The 23,160-nt window shown below is 33.2% G+C and overlaps 4 protein-coding genes and 1 long non-coding RNA gene across 5 annotated transcripts; 3 read left to right on the plus strand and 2 right to left on the minus strand.

Annotated features, from left to right (window-relative positions):
• Positions 1-9,089, plus strand: LOC146931800 (protein disulfide-isomerase 5-4-like). The gene is made up of 15 exons (XM_085703392.1): positions 1-205; positions 681-771; positions 884-978; positions 1,741-1,798; positions 1,922-2,106; positions 2,239-2,296; positions 2,751-2,791; positions 2,905-2,979; positions 4,113-4,169; positions 6,593-6,659; positions 6,767-6,901; positions 7,254-7,475; positions 8,422-8,574; positions 8,666-8,743; positions 8,854-9,089. Exons 1-15 carry the CDS (start codon positions 165-167, stop codon positions 8,929-8,931), a joined length of 1,434 nt encoding a protein of 477 aa, XP_085559518.1. The 5' UTR covers positions 1-164; the 3' UTR covers positions 8,932-9,089.
• Positions 9,090-9,501: 412 nt separating this feature from the next.
• LOC146931801 (early nodulin-like protein 9) lies at positions 9,502-10,567 on the minus strand. The gene is made up of 2 exons (XM_085703393.1): positions 10,313-10,567; positions 9,502-10,205 (listed from the first exon to the last, which is right to left on the minus strand). The coding sequence occupies exons 1-2, from the start codon at positions 10,506-10,508 to the stop codon at positions 9,739-9,741; spliced, it is 663 nt and encodes a 220-aa protein (XP_085559519.1). The 5' UTR covers positions 10,509-10,567; the 3' UTR covers positions 9,502-9,738.
• A 1,541-nt stretch (positions 10,568-12,108) lies between these two features.
• Positions 12,109-13,825, plus strand: LOC146931802 (uncharacterized). The gene is made up of 2 exons (XR_015006819.1): positions 12,109-12,387; positions 12,572-13,825. It is a non-coding gene; the product is annotated as an uncharacterized LOC146931802 (long non-coding RNA).
• Positions 13,826-15,083: 1,258 nt separating this feature from the next.
• Positions 15,084-19,281, plus strand: LOC146931803 (rab GTPase-activating protein 22-like). The gene is made up of 10 exons (XM_085703394.1): positions 15,084-15,443; positions 16,085-16,180; positions 16,378-16,481; positions 16,615-16,868; positions 17,018-17,140; positions 17,296-17,384; positions 17,654-17,759; positions 17,941-18,038; positions 18,347-18,601; positions 18,711-19,281. The coding sequence occupies exons 1-10, from the start codon at positions 15,354-15,356 to the stop codon at positions 18,810-18,812; spliced, it is 1,317 nt and encodes a 438-aa protein (XP_085559520.1). The 5' UTR covers positions 15,084-15,353; the 3' UTR covers positions 18,813-19,281.
• Positions 19,257-21,474, minus strand: LOC146931804 (small ribosomal subunit protein uS13m-like). The gene is made up of 4 exons (XM_085703395.1): positions 21,218-21,474; positions 20,266-20,377; positions 19,830-20,063; positions 19,257-19,725 (listed from the first exon to the last, which is right to left on the minus strand). Exons 2-4 carry the CDS (start codon positions 20,323-20,325, stop codon positions 19,573-19,575), a joined length of 447 nt encoding a protein of 148 aa, XP_085559521.1. The 5' UTR covers positions 20,326-20,377; positions 21,218-21,474; the 3' UTR covers positions 19,257-19,572.
• Between the last annotated feature and the right edge of the window lie 1,686 nt (positions 21,475-23,160).

Here is a 23,160-nt window from a genome sequence, read left to right on the forward strand (position 1 = left end):
AGAGAGAGAATAATCAGAACATTTTCGTGAGAGAGAGAGAGAGAGGGGGAAGAGAAGAAACGGAAACAGTAATAAGCTACAGCTGAAGGAAGAAGAGGTAGCTACTTGCGTTGGATCTACAATCTCAATTTCAATCAATCTCCGTTACTTTCTTCTTCGCCACCATGCTTTCTGCTAGCAAACTCAAATCCGTTGATTTTTACAGGTTACAACAATTTTCATTTTCGTTTCATCTCTTTCTATTTACCCTTCCCAACTCGCACATTTGAACCTCAATTACTTTTGAATTTTGCTTCTAGTTGTTTTATGCTTTGATCATGCATGAATTTGATCGTTTTTTCCTTTCAAAGAGATTCGAATCGAAAATGCACACCGTAAGAAATAATCAACATAATATTTGGTGTTATAATAAGCATAATTGAAAGAACTGAAGCATAATGTGCAAATTCGACTCTCCTATTATGCTTTAATTTCAACATTTCAAGTTTTTTTGTTGTAAATTTTATCAAATAATTTTCTGAATACATTATTACACCGACATAACCATAGGGGATGTGAATTTTATGAATATTGAATAATTCAGGAATGCATGTGTATGTAACTCTTTTTTTTTTATATTTTTTTACCTTTTATAATACTATTGAAATGTAAATGTTGTTGTTGTTGACTTTTGTCAACAGAAAAATCCCAAGAGATTTGACCGAGGCGTCGTTGTCGGGAGCGGGATTATCCATATTGGCGGCTCTCGCCATGATGTTTTTGTTTGGAATGGTTAGTTGCTTTATAATAGTTAGATTATCGAATCGAACATAATACTATTGAGTCTTTTACTGCATTGGTTTTTAACTTTCATTTTGATATTTGTCTTGCAATCTTGTTTCAGGAACTTAATAATTATTTTGCGGTTACCACCTCTACATCGGTGATTGTTGACAAAAGTTCTGATGGTGACTTTTTGCGTATCGATTTCAATTTCAGGTAATAACGGAAATAGGTATTTGTCGTATTTGGTTAAATATGTTGTTTCTGGAAGGCCGTTAAAGTTCACGTGTTAACTATTAGTATTAATTAGTAATATATGCAAATTATTGGCGGGGTTTATGCTTTTCCTGAGTTTTGACTTACAACAGAAAATGCAAGCTTCTGTCACTTGTATTTACAAATTGATGCTATTGTTTTCAAGAATACAGAAATGTTCAATAAGGAATTGTAAAGACTAACTTGTTAGAAGATCAATGAGTTATTTGTTACAGCATTGGTTAATTGAATTCATTAAACAACATGCTTTGTAGTTTGACATTTTAGATGCTTGAAATACTCTTGTAGGAGGAAGAGAGGTTAAGAGTTGTCACACCTTTCACGCTCATTTTCAAACTGAGCATGGCTAGGCCTTTTATTGACACATGATCATTTTAGTATCGGATCGTTGTTGAAATTGGGAGTGGGGTGGGGATGTAAGCTAACAATATAATCATTAAAAGGCTGGGGGTTAATTTTGATACTTGACGTGTAGTGATGGTTTTTGAAATTGACATGACGGCCAAACATTGCCAAGGCTATGCCTTCATCAATTACCCTTCATCTGTTTTTCTAAAAGTTCCATCTCACTCCCAACTTATTCAGAACTTGTAGCTAATCCTAGTAATATTATCAGTATGTTGATTTTATATTGAAGTTCTTTATAAACTTTATATTCCTCTATTTCTTTTTTTTGGCTGATAGTGTCAACTTATCTTGTAGTTTTCCTGCACTCTCATGCGAGTTTGCATCGGTTGATGTGAGTGACGTGCTGGGAACAGTAAGTTTCTACTTTATTACTTTGTTTTCTTATTCATTTTATACTAACTTTTTATATTCTATTTTATCTCTTGTTCCCTGACGTTTTGGTATTAGTCCCTCATTTTTTACCTCTTACTTACAGAACAGGCTCAATATAACAAAAACGGTTCGTAAGTTTTCTATTGATTCAAAGTTAAGGCCCACTGGCTCCGAGTTTCATTCGGGAACGATTGCAAATGCTGTTAAGCATGACGATGAAGTAGACACAGACTTTGTTGAAGGTTCTTTGCCACTCACATCACAGCACTTTGATAAATATGTTCAGCTGTAAGTGGACCAAGATTCATATTGATTCATTTGATTTTTTAGTTATGCAATAGCTCATTTTATAGATTTTTTCCACTTGAAATACACGGTTGTTATGCACCTTTTACACCATTTTTAATGATCTTTTTGCAGGTTTCCAATCACAGTTGTAAATTTTTATGCACCATGGTGTTCCTGGTGCCAACGTTTGGTAATTATTTTATCCTATTTTTTTTTATCTTTTCTTTACTTCAGGAAATAAGGGTTCTACCTGATGTATTTGTTATTTCCTACATTGGCTTCTGTTTCTTTTTCATTGATGTCTTATTCTTCCTCAAAAGATATATCTCGTTTTAGTTACAAGCCTTGTAGCGGTGTCAAAGTCTAATTCAATTGTTTAGTGCATCCTCACCATCAGATACATTTCAGTAGTGATGCATTAGATTAAATGATGTATTGATATGTCATGCAAAGAGTGCTAATAGCTGCATATAATTGGTCCATTTAAGATTATTGGCAGTTGCTTTCATACAATTATTTTTTGAAGAAGCTGCTTTCATACAATAAATTAATTATGTAAAAGTTATTTTCTTCAATGAATGATGGTGTGATTGATGTATTTCTGTACTTGTTACATGGATTTATCATCTACTCTTTTGTTTCAGAAACCTTCATGGGAGAAGGCGGCTAAAATAATGAGAGAGAGGTACTTTATTACTAAGTCGTTGTTTCTCAGTCTTCTTGAAAATTCATTGTAGAATGTCTACCCTCACTCTGCTAATTCAATGTCCCACATGCGTATCATTACATTTTATTTAGATATGATCCAGAAATGGATGGGCGTATTCTTTTGGCAAAGGTAGATTGCACTCAAGAAGGTGATTTATGCAGGAGGTACTATTGCTGTTTTATTTACTGTTTTTCTTACTTGTGGTTTACTTAGTTTTCTACTTATCGGAATCACACATAGAGACAAATACAATGTTGCAAAGCTAAGCCTTGAAAATAAGTGCTTAGATACTGACGAACTTGGAATGGAGAAAGAAAAGGGTGAGATAGACTTGGTTATCTAAGTAGAAAAAGAAGGTAGAATAAAGTTGTGGAGTGTAAAAAAGGGGGATAACAGTCTTTTGAAGAGGAAATGTTGGACAGAACTCGAAAGGAATATGCGTGAGTGGGTTCTTTCCATATTTGGCCAGTGCAGCAGAATGATGTGTCATATCATCTATTAAGAAGTGGATTTGTCAATTTGACCCTTATAATAATTTGAGTCTTTTTCATCAATTTGTCTTGCTCGTCACTCATTAGGTATTACTAGATACTAAGGTTAGAACTTTGAACTGTCAAAGTGCATATATATGCTAGTAACATTGCAGGGATACTTATATAAAGAAGATGAAAACATGAGTAAAAATAAGGAGTTTGTTGATAAGAGTGTATTAAAGAATGTGTTGCTAGCATTTCTCTTCGCTCAAATGGAATGTCTTTTAAAAGAAATCCATCAATTGGGACAATTGAGAATAAATCTTTGGTTTTTATACCGTTAATTGGATCTACTAGAAATTGCATGTTATTGATTCCTTTAGATTCAAGGTTTAGTTTCTGTTTGTGTGCCATGTCTTGTCCTTCCAGACAAGAAATACGTAAATGATTTTATAATCATGTTAAGAATCTGAAATGTTCTAAAAGATTTCATGTTATAGGTTTTGTAGAGATTTTTAGCATAGTTTGGAAAAGAAAACAAATACTCCCTCCGGTCCTATTTACAAGAGACATTTCAGTCAACAAAAGTTGATGTATCTGGTCTAATTTTTTAACCAGATACATCAACTTTTGTTGACCCAAATTTTTCTTATATATAGGACCGGAGGGAGTATCAGACACTTTCTTCTGTTCTTGCTAAATTGAACATGGAACTTTCGTTATTATAATTTTGTTATTTTCTGTCTTGGTTTGTTGCATTTCCACGCACGCTTGCTATTGTCCATCTGATTCTTTTGCCATTGTTTCTCATTTTCAATGTCCAGGCATCACATACAAGGGTATCCGTCTATTCGCATCTTTCGGAAAGGAAGTGATGTCAGGTAATAATTTCTGCAAGTAAAATCATTTTTATTTGTCCGTATTTGATACAAATTTCATATTTACATTGAATATTTGAATCAAAAATCATGTGTAAGTGTTTATATTATGCATGTCTATTAGTTTATTGTTACTATACAATTTATACTGCATTAATATCATTGAAGTTATCCTTGTGTAAAAATCTTAATAAATATGTACTCATCTGCTTATCCCTTTTTGGATATTTATATACGTATTCAGTTATTTGATTATATTACATTTGCCACATGTGTAATGCCATAGGTTTTTTGCCTTTCACAAAATATGAGAGTGGACTTAAAACTCATCTAGAATGTGTGTAGGGTTAGAGGCCAAATTGAAATCTTGTTAGAATCAGAATCAAATTTATATATTTAATTATAAGGATTAGAATCATAATTTAGGATTTGAATTAGTAAATTATATCAACTAGCATTTATTGTATTTATTCTAAATGCTATCGACATAATTAAATATGTAAATCACTTTAGAGGAGCCATATCCATAAATGGATTTGGATCCTCCAAAGTGTAAAGTGAGCAAATCAAGGGTTGTTATTTAAATAAACTCATGATTTGTTATGATGTACCTACAATATCTACCTGATTTATTAATTAACGGCTGATATTATTCACTTTACACTCTAAAGTGAGTTCACTTTAGAGGAGCTGGATCAATTATAAATAGAGGTGAGTGTAGTCTGATTTAGACACAGAAATCACAAACTTAACATAGTATCAGAGCTATGTGACAATTGGGGTTCATTGAAGCCGCTGCCGGCTGCGAGCTCCCACGAGAGAAGTCTTCCGGAAAGATTTTATATTGTTCAGTGCTTCTGCAACTCGCTTCCGTGAGCCTCCTATAAAAACTTGTCTTCGGTTTTGTCTTCTTCCAGTCACTGTCATCGCCACAACCATTTTGGCTGTTACTGGCCAATACTGAAATATCTCCAGAGGATTTTCAACGAGAACCCCACCATCAGGAGCAGCATCTTGATCCCCCGATATACGAATCCTTGAAGTTGAACACAACATGCTCAGATTGGAAAGAAATATCTTGTATTGTTTTATTTCAATTGCTATGGAAATATCAACTTCTGGTGAAAATTCCTGAAGGAATAGTAAACTGAACAAGAAATATCCTCGTTTGATTATATTGGGACCTCTTATTTGCTCTTCTCAGGCAGTTGACGTTTCCGTCCTGCTGCATGCCTTCACCGTGCTTCATCTAGTGTTTCTCTTTCTTGTCGATGCGTTTTTCTCTGCATCCAGGTGTGATTCAACCAGCCCTGTCTTCTTCAATGGAATTTTTTTCCAATAACCACCATAGCTAGCTTCATAACCTCCGGTGAGTCCAGACGTCTTTGCTATAGCGACCTCCAGCAGCACTATAACTTTTTGGCCAAGGCTACAGCCCTGTTGTTTATATTTTCTCTATAGTACATCTTCCGATTGTAGCAAGCAGAAGGGGAGTGTTAGAATCAATCAATCAAAGCTGTGTAGTTTATTATAAGGATTTAAATCAGTAAATTATACTAACACTCCCTCCGTCCCTAATCTTTGGTCCTTTAAAATTTGGATACATATTAAGAAACATGTTAGATAAGTTTAGATCCTTTTACCCTTAATTCATTTAATGAAAGTAAAATTTATTTAATGCATGCTTTTGGTTTTTGTAAGGGTACTAAAGGAAAAACATCATTAATTGTATATTGGTTTTCTAAAAGAACCAAAGTTTTTTGAAAAAATAAAAAACTAAAAGGACCAAAGATTATGGACAGAGGGAGTAATATTATAATTTTATTCTATTTATTCTACATGCTATTGTAAATAGATGTGGGTGTGAGAATGAAAGTGATTGATTGAATTATGTGTGAAAGGTAATGAGAATTCTTCACTGGCATATGATGCAAGTGTCACAAAATCATTTTGTGAAATTGGATACAAGCAGATAAAAATGAATTTGATTAAACGTAGATTTGTTTTTCCGCTATTGACTGAAAAAGAATATAAAACTGGTGTATTCCTATAGCATTTTGTGGAAACTATTTCTGTATTATGGTGCTGCTGTGTTCCCAGTAGATCAGCTGAATATAGAGAAATAGTACTGGTAAGTAAAGCTAAGTTGGTGAAATTATCAGGATTCACTGCTTTGAACTTCTCAATTACCACTTTGAGCGTCTCATGAATCAATTACTAGGAGACAATGTCGATTCTTTTATAATGACTGGTTCTCTCCTATGTATATAGAGGTTTTTCAATTCCTATTCAATCATATTTGTTTGATATTTCATGTGAGTGTGTGCGTACGTCCTGAATTCTGCGCCATGTTGGAGGTGACTGGATTTTTGATTTTTTGCATTCGGTGAATAAAGCTAGTTTGTTGAATGCTTTTCCTATTTCAGAAGCGACCATGGACATCATGAACATGAGTCCTATTACGGAGACCGTGATACAGAAAGCCTAGTCAAGGTTCACAATATTTAGTTTTGAGTTAAAATAATTTGAATCAAATTTAACTTTACAGTAGACTGGTTAATGCTTTCCCATGTAATTTAACCTGACTTCTCCGTTTGCAGACCATGGAGACTTTAGTGGCATCTCTCCCAACAGGATCTCAACATCTAGCTTTGGAGGATAAATCCAATGGAACAAAAAGACCAGCACCGTCAACCGGTGGATGTAGAGTTGAGGGATATGTGCGTGTGAAAAAGGTAAACTCGGTTAAAGTTTATCCTTCAACCTTATGTTTTAGAAAAACTCTTCTGTTTTTTTAGTTTTCTGATGTGACTTGAATTAAGTGGTCTTATATTTCGCTGGAAGTAACTGATATAATTACTACTTTTTTTGTTTTTGTTTTTGTTCTGATGTTTGCTTCTAATAGAGACTTCAGCTGTTCCATTTAAAAAGTAGACACTTCATCTGTTAATACTAAAATCACTGGCTTATTAAAAAAAAAAACCAAATTCACTGAAAAAGAATAGGGGAAGTAACATTTCTAGGTTTTCCTCCTAGATTTTCAATATAATATGTTGAAAGAAATATAAAATGTTTAGGACATTGCAGGTTCCAGGAAGCTTGGTTGTCTCAGCTAGATCAGATGCACATTCATTTGATGCTTCTCAAATGAACATGTCACATGTCATCAACCATCTATCTTTTGGAAAAAAAGTGACACCTAGAGCCATGATTGATGTGAAGCATTGGATACCATACTTAGGTATCAACCATGACAGGCTGAATGGGCGGTCATTCATCAACACTCGTGATTTGGAAGGGAATGTTACTGTAAGTTTAATATTTTATATCAAAAAATTTGATAACTCAGTGCAAACTTCACTATTGGAATTTGTATGGTTGCTATAGAATGTTGGATTGCATATTTTTACGGGACAAGGTATGCTGATCACCATTTGCAAGATTAAGAAACTGCTGATAGCATAGATGTCCAGAGCCTGATGAAGTTTTTGTTCTATTTTTTTCTCTCCTTTCTTTCATTCTATAATGTCTTACCGTGTACCACTCAAACCATCATAAACTCGGTTGGGCCTTAATGGTCCTTCTCTTTAATCCTGTCAATCAGCCAAAAAACTATCTATCTCATCTGGAAAATCATTTTGGTACAAATTACAATGTGGAATGCTTATAGATTTTTACACTAACTTGTTCTCTGCTTATTAAAGTTTCCCTATGTTGTCAAGTTCCTCAACTGCTTCACTCTTTCACTTCACTAAGCATAAACATGGGATGAACATTTAAATGTCCACGTTAGAATTTTAAACGCGTTGACTTAGACATATCTACTACTCCAGACTTAAATATAAGCAAAAAAGTACATGTATTTTGTTCAAATGTGCACCAAGTACATGTACATTTAAGTCCAGAGGGAGTATTTTCTTGAAGTGTATCTGCTAATATCACTCTATAAATGTCCAATGTTTTCGGTCATTATTATCTGTATGCTCCCCTAATGTCCTTCTGAAGCACCCACCAAGGAGACAACCTACTGAAAGAAATCAATATGCAGTGGAGACAATCAAACTTAGTTCTTCACTCATTTGTTTTTCATTACTGTTACTATGTTATCTCCACTGAGATAACACAATACAACTTCTTGATACATTTTGTTGTCATTAGATGATCCCAATCATGTTTATTTTTATCTGTGTGGATATTGATATTTGAGATTTATTGTGACCATGTTATAATACAATAATCTAATATGTGTCTGCAGATAGAGCATTATATTCAGGTAGTTAAAACAGAGGTAATAACCAGAAAAGGTTATAAATTAATCGAAGAGTACGAGTACACAGCACACAGCAGTGTGGCACACAGTGTGAACATTCCTGTTGCAAGGTTCCATCTTGAGCTCTCCCCCATGCAGGTCAGAACATGGAAGTCATGGTTCAAATATATATACGGACAGTGTGTTTAGTAAATTTATTTTAGATTTACAATGTATGTTTTGTTATCAGGTCTTAATAACAGAAAACCAGAAGTCTTTTTCACATTTTATTACAAATGTCTGTGCTATCATTGGGGGTGTTTTCACGGTTAGTATTTTCTATTATTGATTCTAGATACTTTAGTTTTATCCTCTTTTTTTTTTTTTTTTTTTTGTTGATTATACTATTGTTAACAAGTCTATTTTTTGTGATTTCAGGTAGCTGGAATCCTTGACTCGATTCTGCATAACACCATTAAGGCAATGAAAAAAATTGAGATTGGCAAGAATTTTTGATAGATAGGCGAAAATTTTGTATAGCACAATGCTTCTAATTTTGTTATAACCCGTCCTTGGGAGTTATGTAGTACTTTGATTTATATAGATATGTTCTAAATCATACAAATGTACTTTTCTAGTTGATACTTCAGTAAAATGATAATCACAGTTTACAAGGATAAGGGTTTCAAAGTGCATAATGCACTGAACTGATAAGGTATATTGGCAAAAATCCGTACGTCAAGTCCATATTTTCCATCGCTCCATTGAATATATATATATATATATATATATATATATATATATATATATATATATATATATATATATATATATATTTTAAATTATCCATAGTCAATCTAGAATGAATATAAGAGCATTGTTATTTTGGTTAATATACTTCTCTATAATCTCCCCTCTTCCTCTCCCATTTCCACCCTTTCTTTCTTCCCATTCCCCCGCCATCCCTCTAATTCTCGCCCCTTTGCCCGCCTCCTTTATATATATAACATCCACCCATGGTTCTTTTCCCTCACTAGGCTTGAGGGATGGCAGAGAAAGTCATAAATCAAATGGAAAGTAAGACTATTTTCCGTAAAAAAATGGGTTTAATTCATTTCATTTTCACATGTAACATTTTTACATTATTGATCAAGCAGCACACAAAAGAGTACATAAATTATTGCCAACTTATTTTTCAATCTTCACAAACAAATATCAAACAGCATCCCAACTTTGAACCAAAGACTCAGTTCATACAGAACTCAAAATATAGGAAATAAAGAATAGAAAAAACAAACAAATAAATAAACAACACTCGAGCACTCATAGATACTTGGATAAAATTAGAGCTGAAGCCATGAAAGTTCCAACAGAGCCAGCTAGACTGACAAAGTTTGAAGCAGCACCATTACGAGGAGGATGATCATGATCACTAGTAGCCGTAGGAGGTGGTGTTTGGTTTGTGTCTGGAGGTGGAGATTGACCCTCTTGGTTAGAAGGAGCTGGTGAAGGAGGTGATGATTGTGGTGATGGTGGAGTAGCATTGCTTGTTTGGTTGGTGTTTGATGAATTATTGTTGCTTCTGTCAGACAGAACAATCACTGTTACCTTCTCATTTTTGAGACAGTTGTCTTTATTTCCACTGATGAAGAAATGAGGCCCTGATTGGTTGAGTTTAAAGACTGTGTGACCATCAGAGAATTTTGCAACAGGTGAACCAGTGTTGCAACTTGCATAATCTTCACTCTTTACATAAAGCACAGAGTCTTTGCCAGATTGGTAGTTGAACACTGCAGTAAGCATGTACAAAAATTATGTTTTCACTCTTTAGATATAATTGAAAACACTCCAAAAATTTAATGTGATATAAATAGAAGTAGATTAAAGAAGAACTTACCTAGGGAGTCCCCAACTTGAAAACGGCTCTTTTCTGCCCATTGATTAAAAGGATTGTTGGAATCACTTGGAACACTCCAACCCTTTTGGCCACCAACTATGAAATCATATGCAGCACTCTTATGAATCATTAGCATGAGACAAAACCAGCTCAAGGCATGGACTAATTTATTAGACCTTAAAATGAAGGTAGCCATTGAAATTTGAGGATAACAAATCAATTGAGAAAAATGCTGGAAATGTTAAAGCTAGAGTGGTGGAAAGAATTGAGGCATCATTGGAGTATTTGTATTGAAATTGTGCAAACCGTGGAAAGGAAGCTATTACAACTTTTTATTATTCTCCCTTCTGATTTGGTTTACTTTGATTCTTGTGCAAAGTATAAGATCACTTTCATTGTCTAGAGTGTGAGCTTTTTTGAATATTTTTATAACTTGGTATGTGGGTTTGTACTTTGCTTCATGTCATCAAGAATATTCATATCTTGTGATATGGGGCTAATTAATTCCATACACTCTTAATATGAATCATTTTTTTTTAAGTGGCGGCAATGTTGATTAATTACGTGTCTGCATTTTTTTTAGGCAAATATTACGTTAATAGTCAAATTTATTCATGTCTCAGCTCAACCACTTAAGCTGGGTCTTGGAGTTTAATTTGGACCTTTACTCAAATTATGCAAGCTTTTTTCTAACCTTCTTTTGAGAAGTTTTTTACTGTTAAGTTTTATCTCCTTTATGATGTAATCCTCTTTAGTATACTTCATCAACTTTTTTTCGGCAATGAATTTCACCAGATACACATTGACATATATAGCATATTAGCAGTACAAAAAATTTCCATGACTAATTAAAAGGCTTTGCATGTTTTGGATGCTTCATAAGTCTATTACAGATAATCGTTTCTCCTTAATATTGTCAAAAAAATAGAGGAATTAGAAAAAAGGATTAGTAACAACAACAATATAGTATACTAGTCCGGTAGTGTTGGTTTGAGAACCTTGAAGTGTGCTCCTATCAATGTCTCGTATACTATATAAGAATCAGTTAAATTTATGCGAGAGGAAAATAAACCAAATTCTTTTTGCAATATCTAATAAAAAATTGGGTTAATATATGATGTTCAATTCCACTTGTGTGGTTGCTCTTGCTCGATGTGATGATCCACCCCAATGTTTTAAGGCTCCTCGGTAGTCTCGACAATGGTATTAGAGTCTAAATTGACTTGGTGGGGGATAAAAATTTCGGAGAGTTTCACAGAGAGAATATTGATGTGTTAGATTTGAGTTATATTAGTCTTACATTTGACAGAAGAGTAGATGTTGGACAACATATAAGTGAAAAGATCCTTATACCTAAAACTTTAAAATTTTGAATGAAGATGTAATGTTTAGACTCATTTGTGTGCTTTCTCGCCCAATACGTTAATCCAACTCAATGTTTAAGACTCCCTCAAAAGTTATAAATTAAGGTTGAAAATAGGCTAAATGATTCAATAGTATGCAAGTGTCAAACATTTTTTTAACTAATTTAACTACAAAATCATCTAAAAAACATTTTAAACTTGCTAGATCGACATAATCGACATACTTATAACTAAATTAGTTTTTTTTTAGTGTTAAAATAAGAGTTAGGATCCGTTGACACCAGGTGTCAACGAATTCGTTGACACCAAATCTCAACCGTTGATTTTATTTAATCAAAGGATAATAATAAAGTCCACATTCTATTTACCGTGCATCTTTTTGCTGAATCACACACTAACAAAGACCATCTCTTCCACGGACGGTTCATTGCTACTGGTCACTTGAGATCGTCATCCACAAACTTAAAAGAATCAAATAAGTTCCACAACATTGGATCCTTTCAAACTTAAATTTTAACTTTCAAACTTTATAGATCAATAGATCTTACAAGAAAGCTCCCAAATATTGAATTTCAATACAATAATTGCCTCAGTGGTTGAATACACGTTGGAGAATTTTAGTCACAAATATATATGTGTTGATACCAATGGATTATAAAGATGATACGGAGGTAGGCACATGTGGGCTAGAGTAAATCGCAAAAGATAAGAGTAAGAAATTAGAATTTAGAAAAGCAAAATCGGCCATATCTTGATTGATTTATGAATTTATGCTTTCACTAGCATCATAATTTCTAGAAAATTGGAAACATGATCGTATCAATAGTGATAAAATTCATGAGTTTTGGTAAAATTGAACCCTCTAACCTAGATTGAATTGCTTCTGTGTGTGCAGAAAAATCCAGATTTCTTCTTTTAGATATTAATAAAGGTGATTCTGTTTCTGTAATTAAGAAGAAGATTGAAAGAAATGATACACAATAAATAGAAATGTGACATTATGAGAAATGCTAAACACAAACTCTCAAACACACGCCTCTCAACACACGCCCCTGTGTTGTGCCACGTCGTCGCTTTCACCGGTTCAACAGGTAAATGTATTTATTTATTTTATTTTATTTTTTTATATAATAAGTTGGTCACACTTTTCTAGATTGCAATAACTACTGCACTGGTTTATGACCTTGATGATTTTGTCGCCATTGATAGAGTCTTTTTACTTATGTAATCGATTCAATGGCTGCCTTCTGTAATTGGGACGATTGTTATTTCAAGAGGTACGAAATACATAGGAACATGCCGATAGGGATAAAACCCATTACAACAAGAATGAAAAGTGAGTGGCCATGGCAGCACCGTGACATCTGATGGTGAATGTTGTAGTGCTCTTACATGGCAGATCTGATTTTGAGTGTATGTGGTTTAGGGGTGGGTTCATGGTGGTTTAAGAGTTGAGTTGTGGTGTTTTGTTAAAGGGGGGTGTTGGCTGCAAATTCGAGATTGAGTAGTTTTTTATGGTGGTTTTAATTGAGAAAAATGGTGGTGGTGGTGGTGGTTGGAAGGGGGAGAAGACCATTATAAGGTGGTGGTTGAACTGGGTGTTGAAAAAAGACGATGAATTAGTTGTTTTTATTGGAGGTGAAACCAAGTTAAAAAAAAAGAAAAAACTAGTAAAAAGAACCGGTAGCCAAATAAATGTGAATGACGTGGCCCAATCAAAGGGAGTGTGACATAGAGAGTGTGTTTGAGAGTTTGACAATAGCATTTCTCGTGACATTATTATTACTCTTTGATTAAATAAAATCAACGGTTGAAATTTGGTGTCAGACTAACATATATAACGTTACTAGGGGAGCTGCACTGTTTGGCTTTTATGGTTGGGAAGACTTCGCAACAGGTCCTACGTAGATGCCCGGCAGCTTCAACAAGAGAGTGTGTTTGAGAGTTTGACAATAGCATTTCTCGTGACATTATTATTACCCTTTGATTAAATAAAATCAACGGTTGAAATTTGGTGTCAACGAATCCGTTGACACCCGGTATCAACGGATCCTGTCTCTTAAAGATTTAAGTATATTAGCTTTGTATTAAAGACTCAAATCTATAAATTTGTTTAGTGGTAAATGTTTGCAAAACTAACATTTTTTAAGTTTTTGATATAAAAAAAATACAAACATCATCCCACATGCGAAATGAGGTGCAAATATATTTGTTCTTGGTTCTTCCAAATTTTCAATATAATTTTCACTATAGATGATGTATTAGAAACGAAAATTAGGTAAAATCATAGGCACCAACAACTTATTTATAAACATTCTACCATACAAATGAATTGATAACTATTACCATTATCATAACGCTCATTCAAGTGGGGAATTTCAAATCCAAAACTTTTAGCATCACTAAACATAATTTTAATAATAAAATTAAAACAATAAATTTTAAATTGTGTTCATTAGAATATTAGTTTATTACAAGTTGTGGATTAGTTTTTTTTTTTTAGTGGTGCATGCATTAGTTCTTTCAATAAACATAGGTATGAGTTGTACACATGACTTTAAATTAATTAGATTAACATGTAAGATCGATCATCCAAAAAAACAATATTATATTTAAAAGGAAATTTTTAGGTGATGAAATATTTCATCTTCATGTAATGTATAATGTTGATTCGATAAAAACAAGAGAAAACAAACAACTGAAATTTTGAAGCACTAAACAATTTTCTTATTTTTTGTCGAACCGACCCCAATTAAATCATTTTTTTCAATCGCAAGAACAATTGATGTCGCTCATCGTAAGTGGAAGTTTATAGTATTATTTGTTCTTGAGATTGAAAAAATGATTTAATTGAGGTCGATTCGACAAAAATACTCTAGATGAGCGACATCAATTGTAGTAACAGTTTTAAACTATTATTAAACATTGATATATTGTACCATATGAGACACATCTACTCTAGATGTCACCAATCAAGTATATTTCTTCCAAAGGTTTGGCATATACTAGGTCTTTGTTATGTACCAGCTTTGCTTTCGTTGATATTTTTCTATTTTTAATCATTCAAATTCCAATCCATTCACCCTAAAAATTAGACCAATTATATCTTCATTGTTATCCACTCCCAATTTGCAAAAACAAAGACCGTTTCCTTAAATAAGTAAACGAAAAAGACTCTTATGATAAGTCAACATGCATGCAAAAATACACAAGTAAAAAACAAGAAAAAAAACAGAAAATTTAAAAAAGGTGAGAGAGAAAAAATAGAAATTGTGCAAGTTTACGCATTAAACGGCAAGTGTTTGTGTTCGTGAGGTTGTGAATCATTTTTGACAATCACCATTGTTAATCCACAAAAACCATTAATTTTAAAAATTATAAAATACAAAAACACTAATAAAAAACAAAATAATAAACTATTTTTTTTGTGGTTTTTGTTTTGTGGTTTTTGTTTGTTTTGTTTTGTTAGGCTTTGAAGCTTAGCCTACCCTATTGACCTTGGCTGGATACCCTTTGAAATCTTCATCAAAGATTTTAAGGAATTTTTTTTCCTGAGTTTGGTTGATCATTTCAAAGGGGTCCAGCTTCTAGGTGCTGGCTGTTAAAGATTTATAGAAGAATCATTGCCTCTAATTTTGCATAAAGATATTTTCTGAGAATTCTTTAGATTTTTTGGGATGTGGAGAGATCCTGGAGTTCCTGCTGATTCTTTCTATGAAACCCGCCCGGAATGCACCGATGTTCCCAAGTCTAGATTTAGGATCAAGGTATGTTTTTAATCCATGTTAAGAGTTTTGCATTTTGTGAGATATAGTCCGATAACGTGTTTATAAGTTGTGGACGGTTTTCTATTGACAAAATATGTACATGCAAGTTTAGTAATATGTTTGCATGTCTGTATTGGATTGAAGAAAATATATGTTTTTTTATGAACAATGTATATGTAAGAATGATGGATTATTATTTTTATTTTAAATGGAAACCTTATAGAAGGGTGAACAATGGTTCTAATCATGATGATGGTGTTTTATCATAATGAATAGAAATATCTATATTGTGCCAAATATCTTTGGCTTGTAACGAGTTTTGAATTAATTAATGAATGCCATTGAGTTTCACATTTGATCAATGAACCCCATTTGTGCCTACAAGAATCCATTATTAGAAGTTACAATATATAAACACAACCATACAAGTTTGTGATAGAACTTGATAAATATAATTCTTGTCATGTTTATATCTTATGCAAAAGTAAAAACCATATCACATACACTAATTTTACTCTGCACCCTAATGCAGCAATCGTATGCATTTAGCTGAAAAATTTGAGATTCCTTTAGATTTAAGGTCTTTGTAACATTAATATATAATGTTCATTAAATTTGAACTAGTTTTTGTTGTTCTGCAGGCTGGTAAAACACTAAGTGAAAGAAGGTGGCGTGCTGCATTCTCTCCGGAAGGGTATTTGGATATAGGCAGGACTCTAAGCCGAATCCACCGTGGGGTAACTGCATTTTCAATCATAAACTCTTGCTTTAATATGTTTCAAGATATAAACTTTGATCTTTCTTTCATACTTCATTTACATGTTAATTAGGTTCATAAAGAAACTTTATCTTGTGAATAAAAGTTGGTGTAATCTTTGTGTATCATGAAATCCTACTAATAATTTGTCTTACATTATTGAAATTTTCAAACCAGGGAATCCATCCATCAATTAGAGGAGAAGTTTGGGAATTTCTACTCGGTTGCTATGAACCCACGAGTACATTCGAGGAAAGAGAAGAGATAAGGCAGCGCCGAAGGTAATCTTTTTTCCTTTCATAACTCCTAATTACTATCACATTCTACTCTGCACCTTAAGATTGTTGTGTTTTACATTATAAATCTAATTGATCGTTAATTAGTTTGTTGTATAACTTCTTTCTATATTTTCAGGATGCAATATGCTGAATGGAAGGAAGAATGTCGCCAACTGTTTCCTCTTGTAGGAAGTGGTAGATTTATTACAGCACCTGTAGTTACCGACGATGGTGTACCGATTCAAGATCCATTGGTTCTGTTAGAAAATAATCCAGAAAATGGAGTGATTGTACCTCCTCAAGAAGTAGGTGCTCCAAGCCCTAATAATACAGCAAAGAAGGTGACAGACAAAAAAGTAATTCAATGGATGTTAACTTTACATCAAATAGGTCTGTGAAATATTTTTTAGTTCTCAATGCACTATAATAGGTATACTATTGGATGTTTTTCACATGAAGAAATGTAATATTCTATCATCATAAAATAATTCACATGGTGAATTATCTTATTTTCTTTTTCTTATATAAACACATTTCAGGTCTTGACGTGATTCGTACCGATAGGACACTGGTTTTTTATGAGAAGAAAGAGAATTTGTCAAAATTATGGGATATTCTTGCTGTTTATGCTAGGATAGATAATGATGTTGGCTATGGTCAAGGTTAGTCATTAGATATGTGATTCATTTGAATGTAAACCTTTGACTTATTCATAGATTAATTTTGATTATGACTCACTTGTAATCTTATGAGAAACTAAATGTAACCAGAATTTGAAACTAATGTAAATTTCTGGTTATCTTTTTATAATTTGCAGGAATGAGTGACCTATGCTCTCCTATGATAATACTGCTCGATGATGAAGCTGATGCTTTCTGGTGTTTCGAGCGTCTGATGCGTAGATTAGTAAGTTCTACTCTGTATGATTTATTTCATTATTAGTATGGTCTTAATCATGGTCAGTCTGAAATGATTTCTTGAAAAGCAAGAAATCCTCATGTTTTGTTATTGTTTCATTGTTTTTTACCCAACTTGAAGAATTTTCTAGTGTATTGGAATACAATAATGAGGGCACAAAATGCAAGATGTGTTTAAATGTTATTATTTGTATCTACAATTTTCACTAAATTTGACTTTCTCCTTGTTTCTTATGATCTTTATTGTGATTTTTAAAGCGAGGAAATTTCAGATGCACCAATAACAGTGTGGGGGTAGAGACTCAACTAAACAATTTGGCTTCAATTACCCAAGTAATTGATCCAAAACTTCATCAACATATAGGTATTTCCTTGAATTTGTTCTTCAATGTTATATCATATTGTTTTGACATTTAAAGGTTGAATATTTTCCTCCATATATTATGTTACATGCCTTTTTTGTATTCTGTAGCAAAAAATTTCATAACTTAATGTTCTTAAAAATGTAAAGTAACTATGAACTGTCTTTTAATGTTGGTGCACAGAGCATATTGGTGGAGGTGACTATCTGTTCGCTTTTCGGATGTTAATGGTTCTATTTCGTCGAGAATTCTCCTTCTGTGATTCATTGTACCTTTGGGAGGTTAGCTTAGCTTCTTTTCTACTAATTTTATTCTATCTCATTTCCCATGCAGATGAACATTGAGTCACATAGTAGAAAATGTGCCCTCAGTATGCATACATTGTCCAATTTTTATTATGCCATTTTCTTCATTGCTAATCATGGCACATTTTCTTCATTGCTAATCATGTCAATTTTTAATAAGAGTTTGCATAAATTAGAAACAGTTGGTTGAAATCAAATTTTTAACTTCCTTCATATATCAAGTTTTCCTCATTGGAAATAATTTATAGTGATTGTAATAACTAATTACTTGAAGTATTTAACAGATGATGTGGGCTCTAGAATATGATCCCAACATGTTTTGGATGTATGAAGAATCTGAAGAAACTGCTGAGGAATCTAAAGCAAGATTAAAGTCAATACGTCATTATGGAAAATTTGAGAGAGAGAATATGAGAAATGGAGCAAAGAATACAGAAGAACCTCCTCTTCCCATATCTATTTTCCTTGTTGCTAGTGTGTTGAAAGAAAAAAGTGCAACACTACTCCAGCAAGCACGAGGACTAGATGATGTCGTCAAGGTTTGTTGTCCACAAAAAAGTTCAACTTTGTTTCTTTTTTACTAAACAAAATCTAGCTTTCTTTGTTCATATATGGATTGACTTTGGCCATTGATTTAATACTTTTCAGATATTGAATGACACAAATGGAAATCTAGATGCCAAAAAAGCCTGTATGGCAGCGTTGAAACTTCACAAGAAATATATGAAAAAGATGCAACAGTCACGTTAATAGTATTTATATTCAGATAATGTGATCAGGTTGCAGAACATGAGTTTCCAATATAATTTTCTTTTGTTATCAATTCATTAGACGAGGAAATTGAAATCATTGCAGGCCAAGAAACCGTAGCCTTAAATATAGCATATGGCATTTTATTTTCCGTTGATCAAGAGATGTGTAACTTCCTGCATGGTGCCCTTTGTTTGGGGTAAACAATATTGGAGTTCCTCATAAAATTTGGATTGGGTTTTACAGAATTCAGAAAGGAATTCAGCCATCAAGTCTTAGATGAGCAGCAACTGATTTTGTATGTTATGTTCAAAATATTTTTCTTTTGTATATCTAAAATAACAAAAGTTGTGCATGAAGTTATTCTGCTCAACCATCTGTTCATACTTTGTAAAATATGTGATACGACAAAAAGGGTAAACAAAAAGGGAATAACCATCCGTGTCAAGGAAATTGATGTTGACTAGCATTTCTTGCCTTCAACATGATTTATTCTTTCTCGCGGTGAAGTGATATATGTAGCTGTCATTGATTGGTCGATTGAATAAATCAATTCTTTAACAAAATTCAAAATCCAGCAAGACAACATCAATACAGATACTAGAACTGACATTCTTGCAAAGCAATGATAAGCCAATAAGCATGAAAGGGTAAGTTAAATGTGTGTAGATTTGGCTAATGCAATCAAGTGCCTAACAAAACTTATTTGATAAGCTCAAATCAGAGCAGTAACACAACTCATCTGTTACTTGAGCAGCATTTATCTTGAACCTCCGTAAGTACGCATAGTCCTCCTAGTGCGGGCATTTGTATGAGTTCGTTGTCCCCGACAGGGTAAACTATCGGCATGCCTGATCCCTCTGTAGCATTGAATACCCACCAACCTTCCCACATCTCTCTGAACTAACTTTTTCTGAAAGAAAAAGAAAAAACAAAACAATCTCAGACATTATACATTATATTATGGAACAAAAATAGAAAAGGTGCAAAATCAAAATGTAAAGAAGATGAGAATACCAAATCATTTCCAATCAAGTACTTGGAAAGCAATTCGCGAAGAGAATATAGTTCTCTTTTGCTTAGGTCCTTCACATATTTGTTCTCAACTCCAAGCTCACACACAATGTGATGAGCTTTTCCACGGCCAATCCCATGAATACGCTGAAGAGCATACTCAAGCCGCTTGTTATCTGGAATCTCACCTCCCAGACCACCTCCAATGTTTATATTCCGCACTTGCACACCGCGAAACTGTACAAAACCAAAACAGTGCAACTATAATGATTTTTAATTGCAAAGCATGCGGAGATGCATTAATCCCTAAGTTGAAGCTAAGAAAGAAACAAAACCCTACACCACGCAAAGTCATAAAAGTGCAATTGAGGGGCATAATGTTCTAAAACAAAAAAGGACCGCAGTCACAAACCCATAATAATGAAAAGAGAAAACTCACGGATAAGTTTTGCCGAAGGCAGGCAGCTATATTGGAAAACATTCCAGCAGAGCCAAACATCTTGGAATCGGATGATTTGGAGGCGCGCTTAGTTAAAAACCGGAACTGGGGTCTGGCAGCACACAAACTTGAGAATCAATTATCAATCAAGTTTTCAAATAAATAAGAATTGGTAATACTATAAATACATCAACAACCAAGTTTTATCCTACTAAATGGGGTCGTCTACATGGATCAAGCAACGCCATAATGCTCTATCATATACCACATTTCTATCCAACTAATTAATCTCTAGATCTTTCTTAATAGTTTTTCTTATAGTTTCTCTAGATCTTCCTCCGCCTCTAGTGATTGATCTACTCTCTATACTACATAATCTACAGGTGTTCTCTTTACATGTCCAACCACCTAAGCCTAGTTTCCACCATTTTTCTACTATGGGTGCTACCCCAACTCTCTCTGTCTCTAATGTTGTCATTTCTAATCCAATCCCGTCTAATCTCACCACACATTCAACTCAACATCATCATCTCTGCTACGCTTAATTTATTTTATCTTTTAGGTTTGGAACAAAACTCTTTTAAAAACATATCAAGCTTAAGAAAAACCCACATTCAATTTTGAAACTATCACAACATTTCAAAATGATAGAAAACAAAAAATGCATAGATATGTGACACATTTTGAAGTAAAAACCGTTGTGGCATTTTATCAAACACATAATGTGCACAATTGAACTGTAAATAATAACAACACCCAAAGTCTCCTACTTATTCTATGTCTTAGATGAACAGGAAAAAAATTGAAATGCAAAAAAAAAAAAAAAGAATCTGTATAACAGTAACATTATACGGATCAATTTTAATTCATTATCAACGAAAAATCATTCATAACAGATAAAAAATAATGACTCTACTATATTCATGAAATTTAATGTAAAGATCTTTCTTACAGAATGGAGCGGTTTTTTGAGAGATGAAGCTTGTTGGGGTGTGAAGATGAATCGAACCTGTTTTGGTGAAAGAAATGGAAGAAGAGAAAGTGAATAAAGACGGAGAACAGAGAGGTTTTGGAAGATCTGTAGAAATGGGTCGGGTGAGTCGACCCGGTCCAAACCGGTCCACAGTGGAGTTTGGGTTGTAAATATCACGGTTTATAAAAATTTCTGACTCAATATTTGGCAAACCTAAAAATTTGATGATGAGATATGAAATCGTAAATGTTTTATGGCGATTTTATACCGTTTATAATCCAAAATGTTGTAGGACGTGTTAGAAGTTAAAATGGTGGGTCAAAAGTTTAGAAGTTCTAACTCAATTGGCAAATGCCGAAATTGCAAAGCTGAACGTTATGACTTGGATTCGAACCCATGACCTCACAGTTGTGTGTGAGTTTAATTTCAGTGGTTTACCACTTCATCTAAGACAAAAAAAAAATGATGGGTCAAAAAATATATTCATACATAGGGGGTTGGGTTGATGATGAGATGATTACCTGTGGGTCTATTTCTTAGTATTTTTTTTTTATTATATCATTTCACTTATTTTATTTTATATTACATAATTGATTACTTTTTGTTAAAAAGGAATAATTAATTTTTTTGTTTAAAAGAATGTTATTTTGTTTTTTGATTTCTGATGTTTACTTAAACATTAAGTATTGCGTATCTATAAAAACGCGATCATTGCATCCCAATTATGTATCAATTGAATGAATGAAATATATAGTGTTGGACGAAATTGAGAGATGAGGTGATTACTGATATTGCATGTCAATATGTTGTGTGCTAATCGTCTTGCTGCTAAGCAAGTGTTACCTTGTCGGAGTTTCAACTTCTCGGTTAGTTTCCACTTATTTGACTTTAATTTCATGTTGTTTAATTTAGTCTTGCTCTATAAGGGATTGTTCCAACCCTAAAATTAAACAAGTGAGTTTTATGCTTGTAGTGATCAAGTTTGTTTGGTAATTAAATTTGATAATTTCAATCACATTACAATTAAGCATGAAAGCTATAATTAATCAAAATTAGTGAAACTAACTGGAATATCCTAGCATCTCAACAAAGTGGAAAATAAACAAATTCACGAAAGAAATGCTAATATAGATTTAAATCAAAGCAAAGAAGTTAGAAATGGATAAAATCTTACTTTAATTTGTGAGAGTCAGAGAGGAAGAAAATAGAAAATCGGAGGGAGAAGAAGCGGCGACGAACAGAATGGTGACTGCCTGTTAGCCTGTAAATTTAACAGGCTCATTTAATATGGTCGACTAAACATTGTACCAATTTGTTGTGTTAACAATGTCGAAGATGAATTACGAATGATAGTGGCTAGACGGAGAAGGATTCCACATACCTATAGTCAGAGAGAAAGAGTGTTGGGTTGAGGGTGGGCCCTGTGTAATTTTCAACTAAACCGAGGGCATATTTGTAATATTCTCTTTGTAGGTAAAAAATAAATAAAAGTATCTCAAGCTCAAATTTGCGAATTACAAATTTGCCCCCACAACTGAAAGAAAGTGGGTCAAAATAAGGAGTAGTACTTTTTCAATCTATGATTAGGACCAAATGATAAAGGAGCTCCCCTGAATCCGAGTTATTAATCATTCTCTCCTGAAACTAAAGTGTTAACACAAAAGAAATATTTATTTTTAGAGGACTGACACCACCTCTAATAAAAGTTTCATTTTTGTATAAGGTCTCTTTAGTAAGATATCATTTTGAATTTATAGCTTGTGTCTTATAAGCTCATTTGATTAAAAAAAAACTTATTTGATAACATGCCACAAGCTTATAATTTAATTTTACTAGCTTGTAGCGTTTTTTATAAGCTAATTCAAGTTGTTTATAGCTTATAATCATTTATCTCAAGTTTATCCTTGTAATTTTAATTGAAT

The sequence above is a fragment of the Medicago sativa genome, chromosome 4 (genome assembly GCF_051527215.1).
Source record: "Medicago sativa cultivar Bolivia chromosome 4, Bolivia_mono, whole genome shotgun sequence".
In the NCBI taxonomy this organism is placed as follows: domain Eukaryota; kingdom Viridiplantae; phylum Streptophyta; class Magnoliopsida; order Fabales; family Fabaceae; genus Medicago; species Medicago sativa.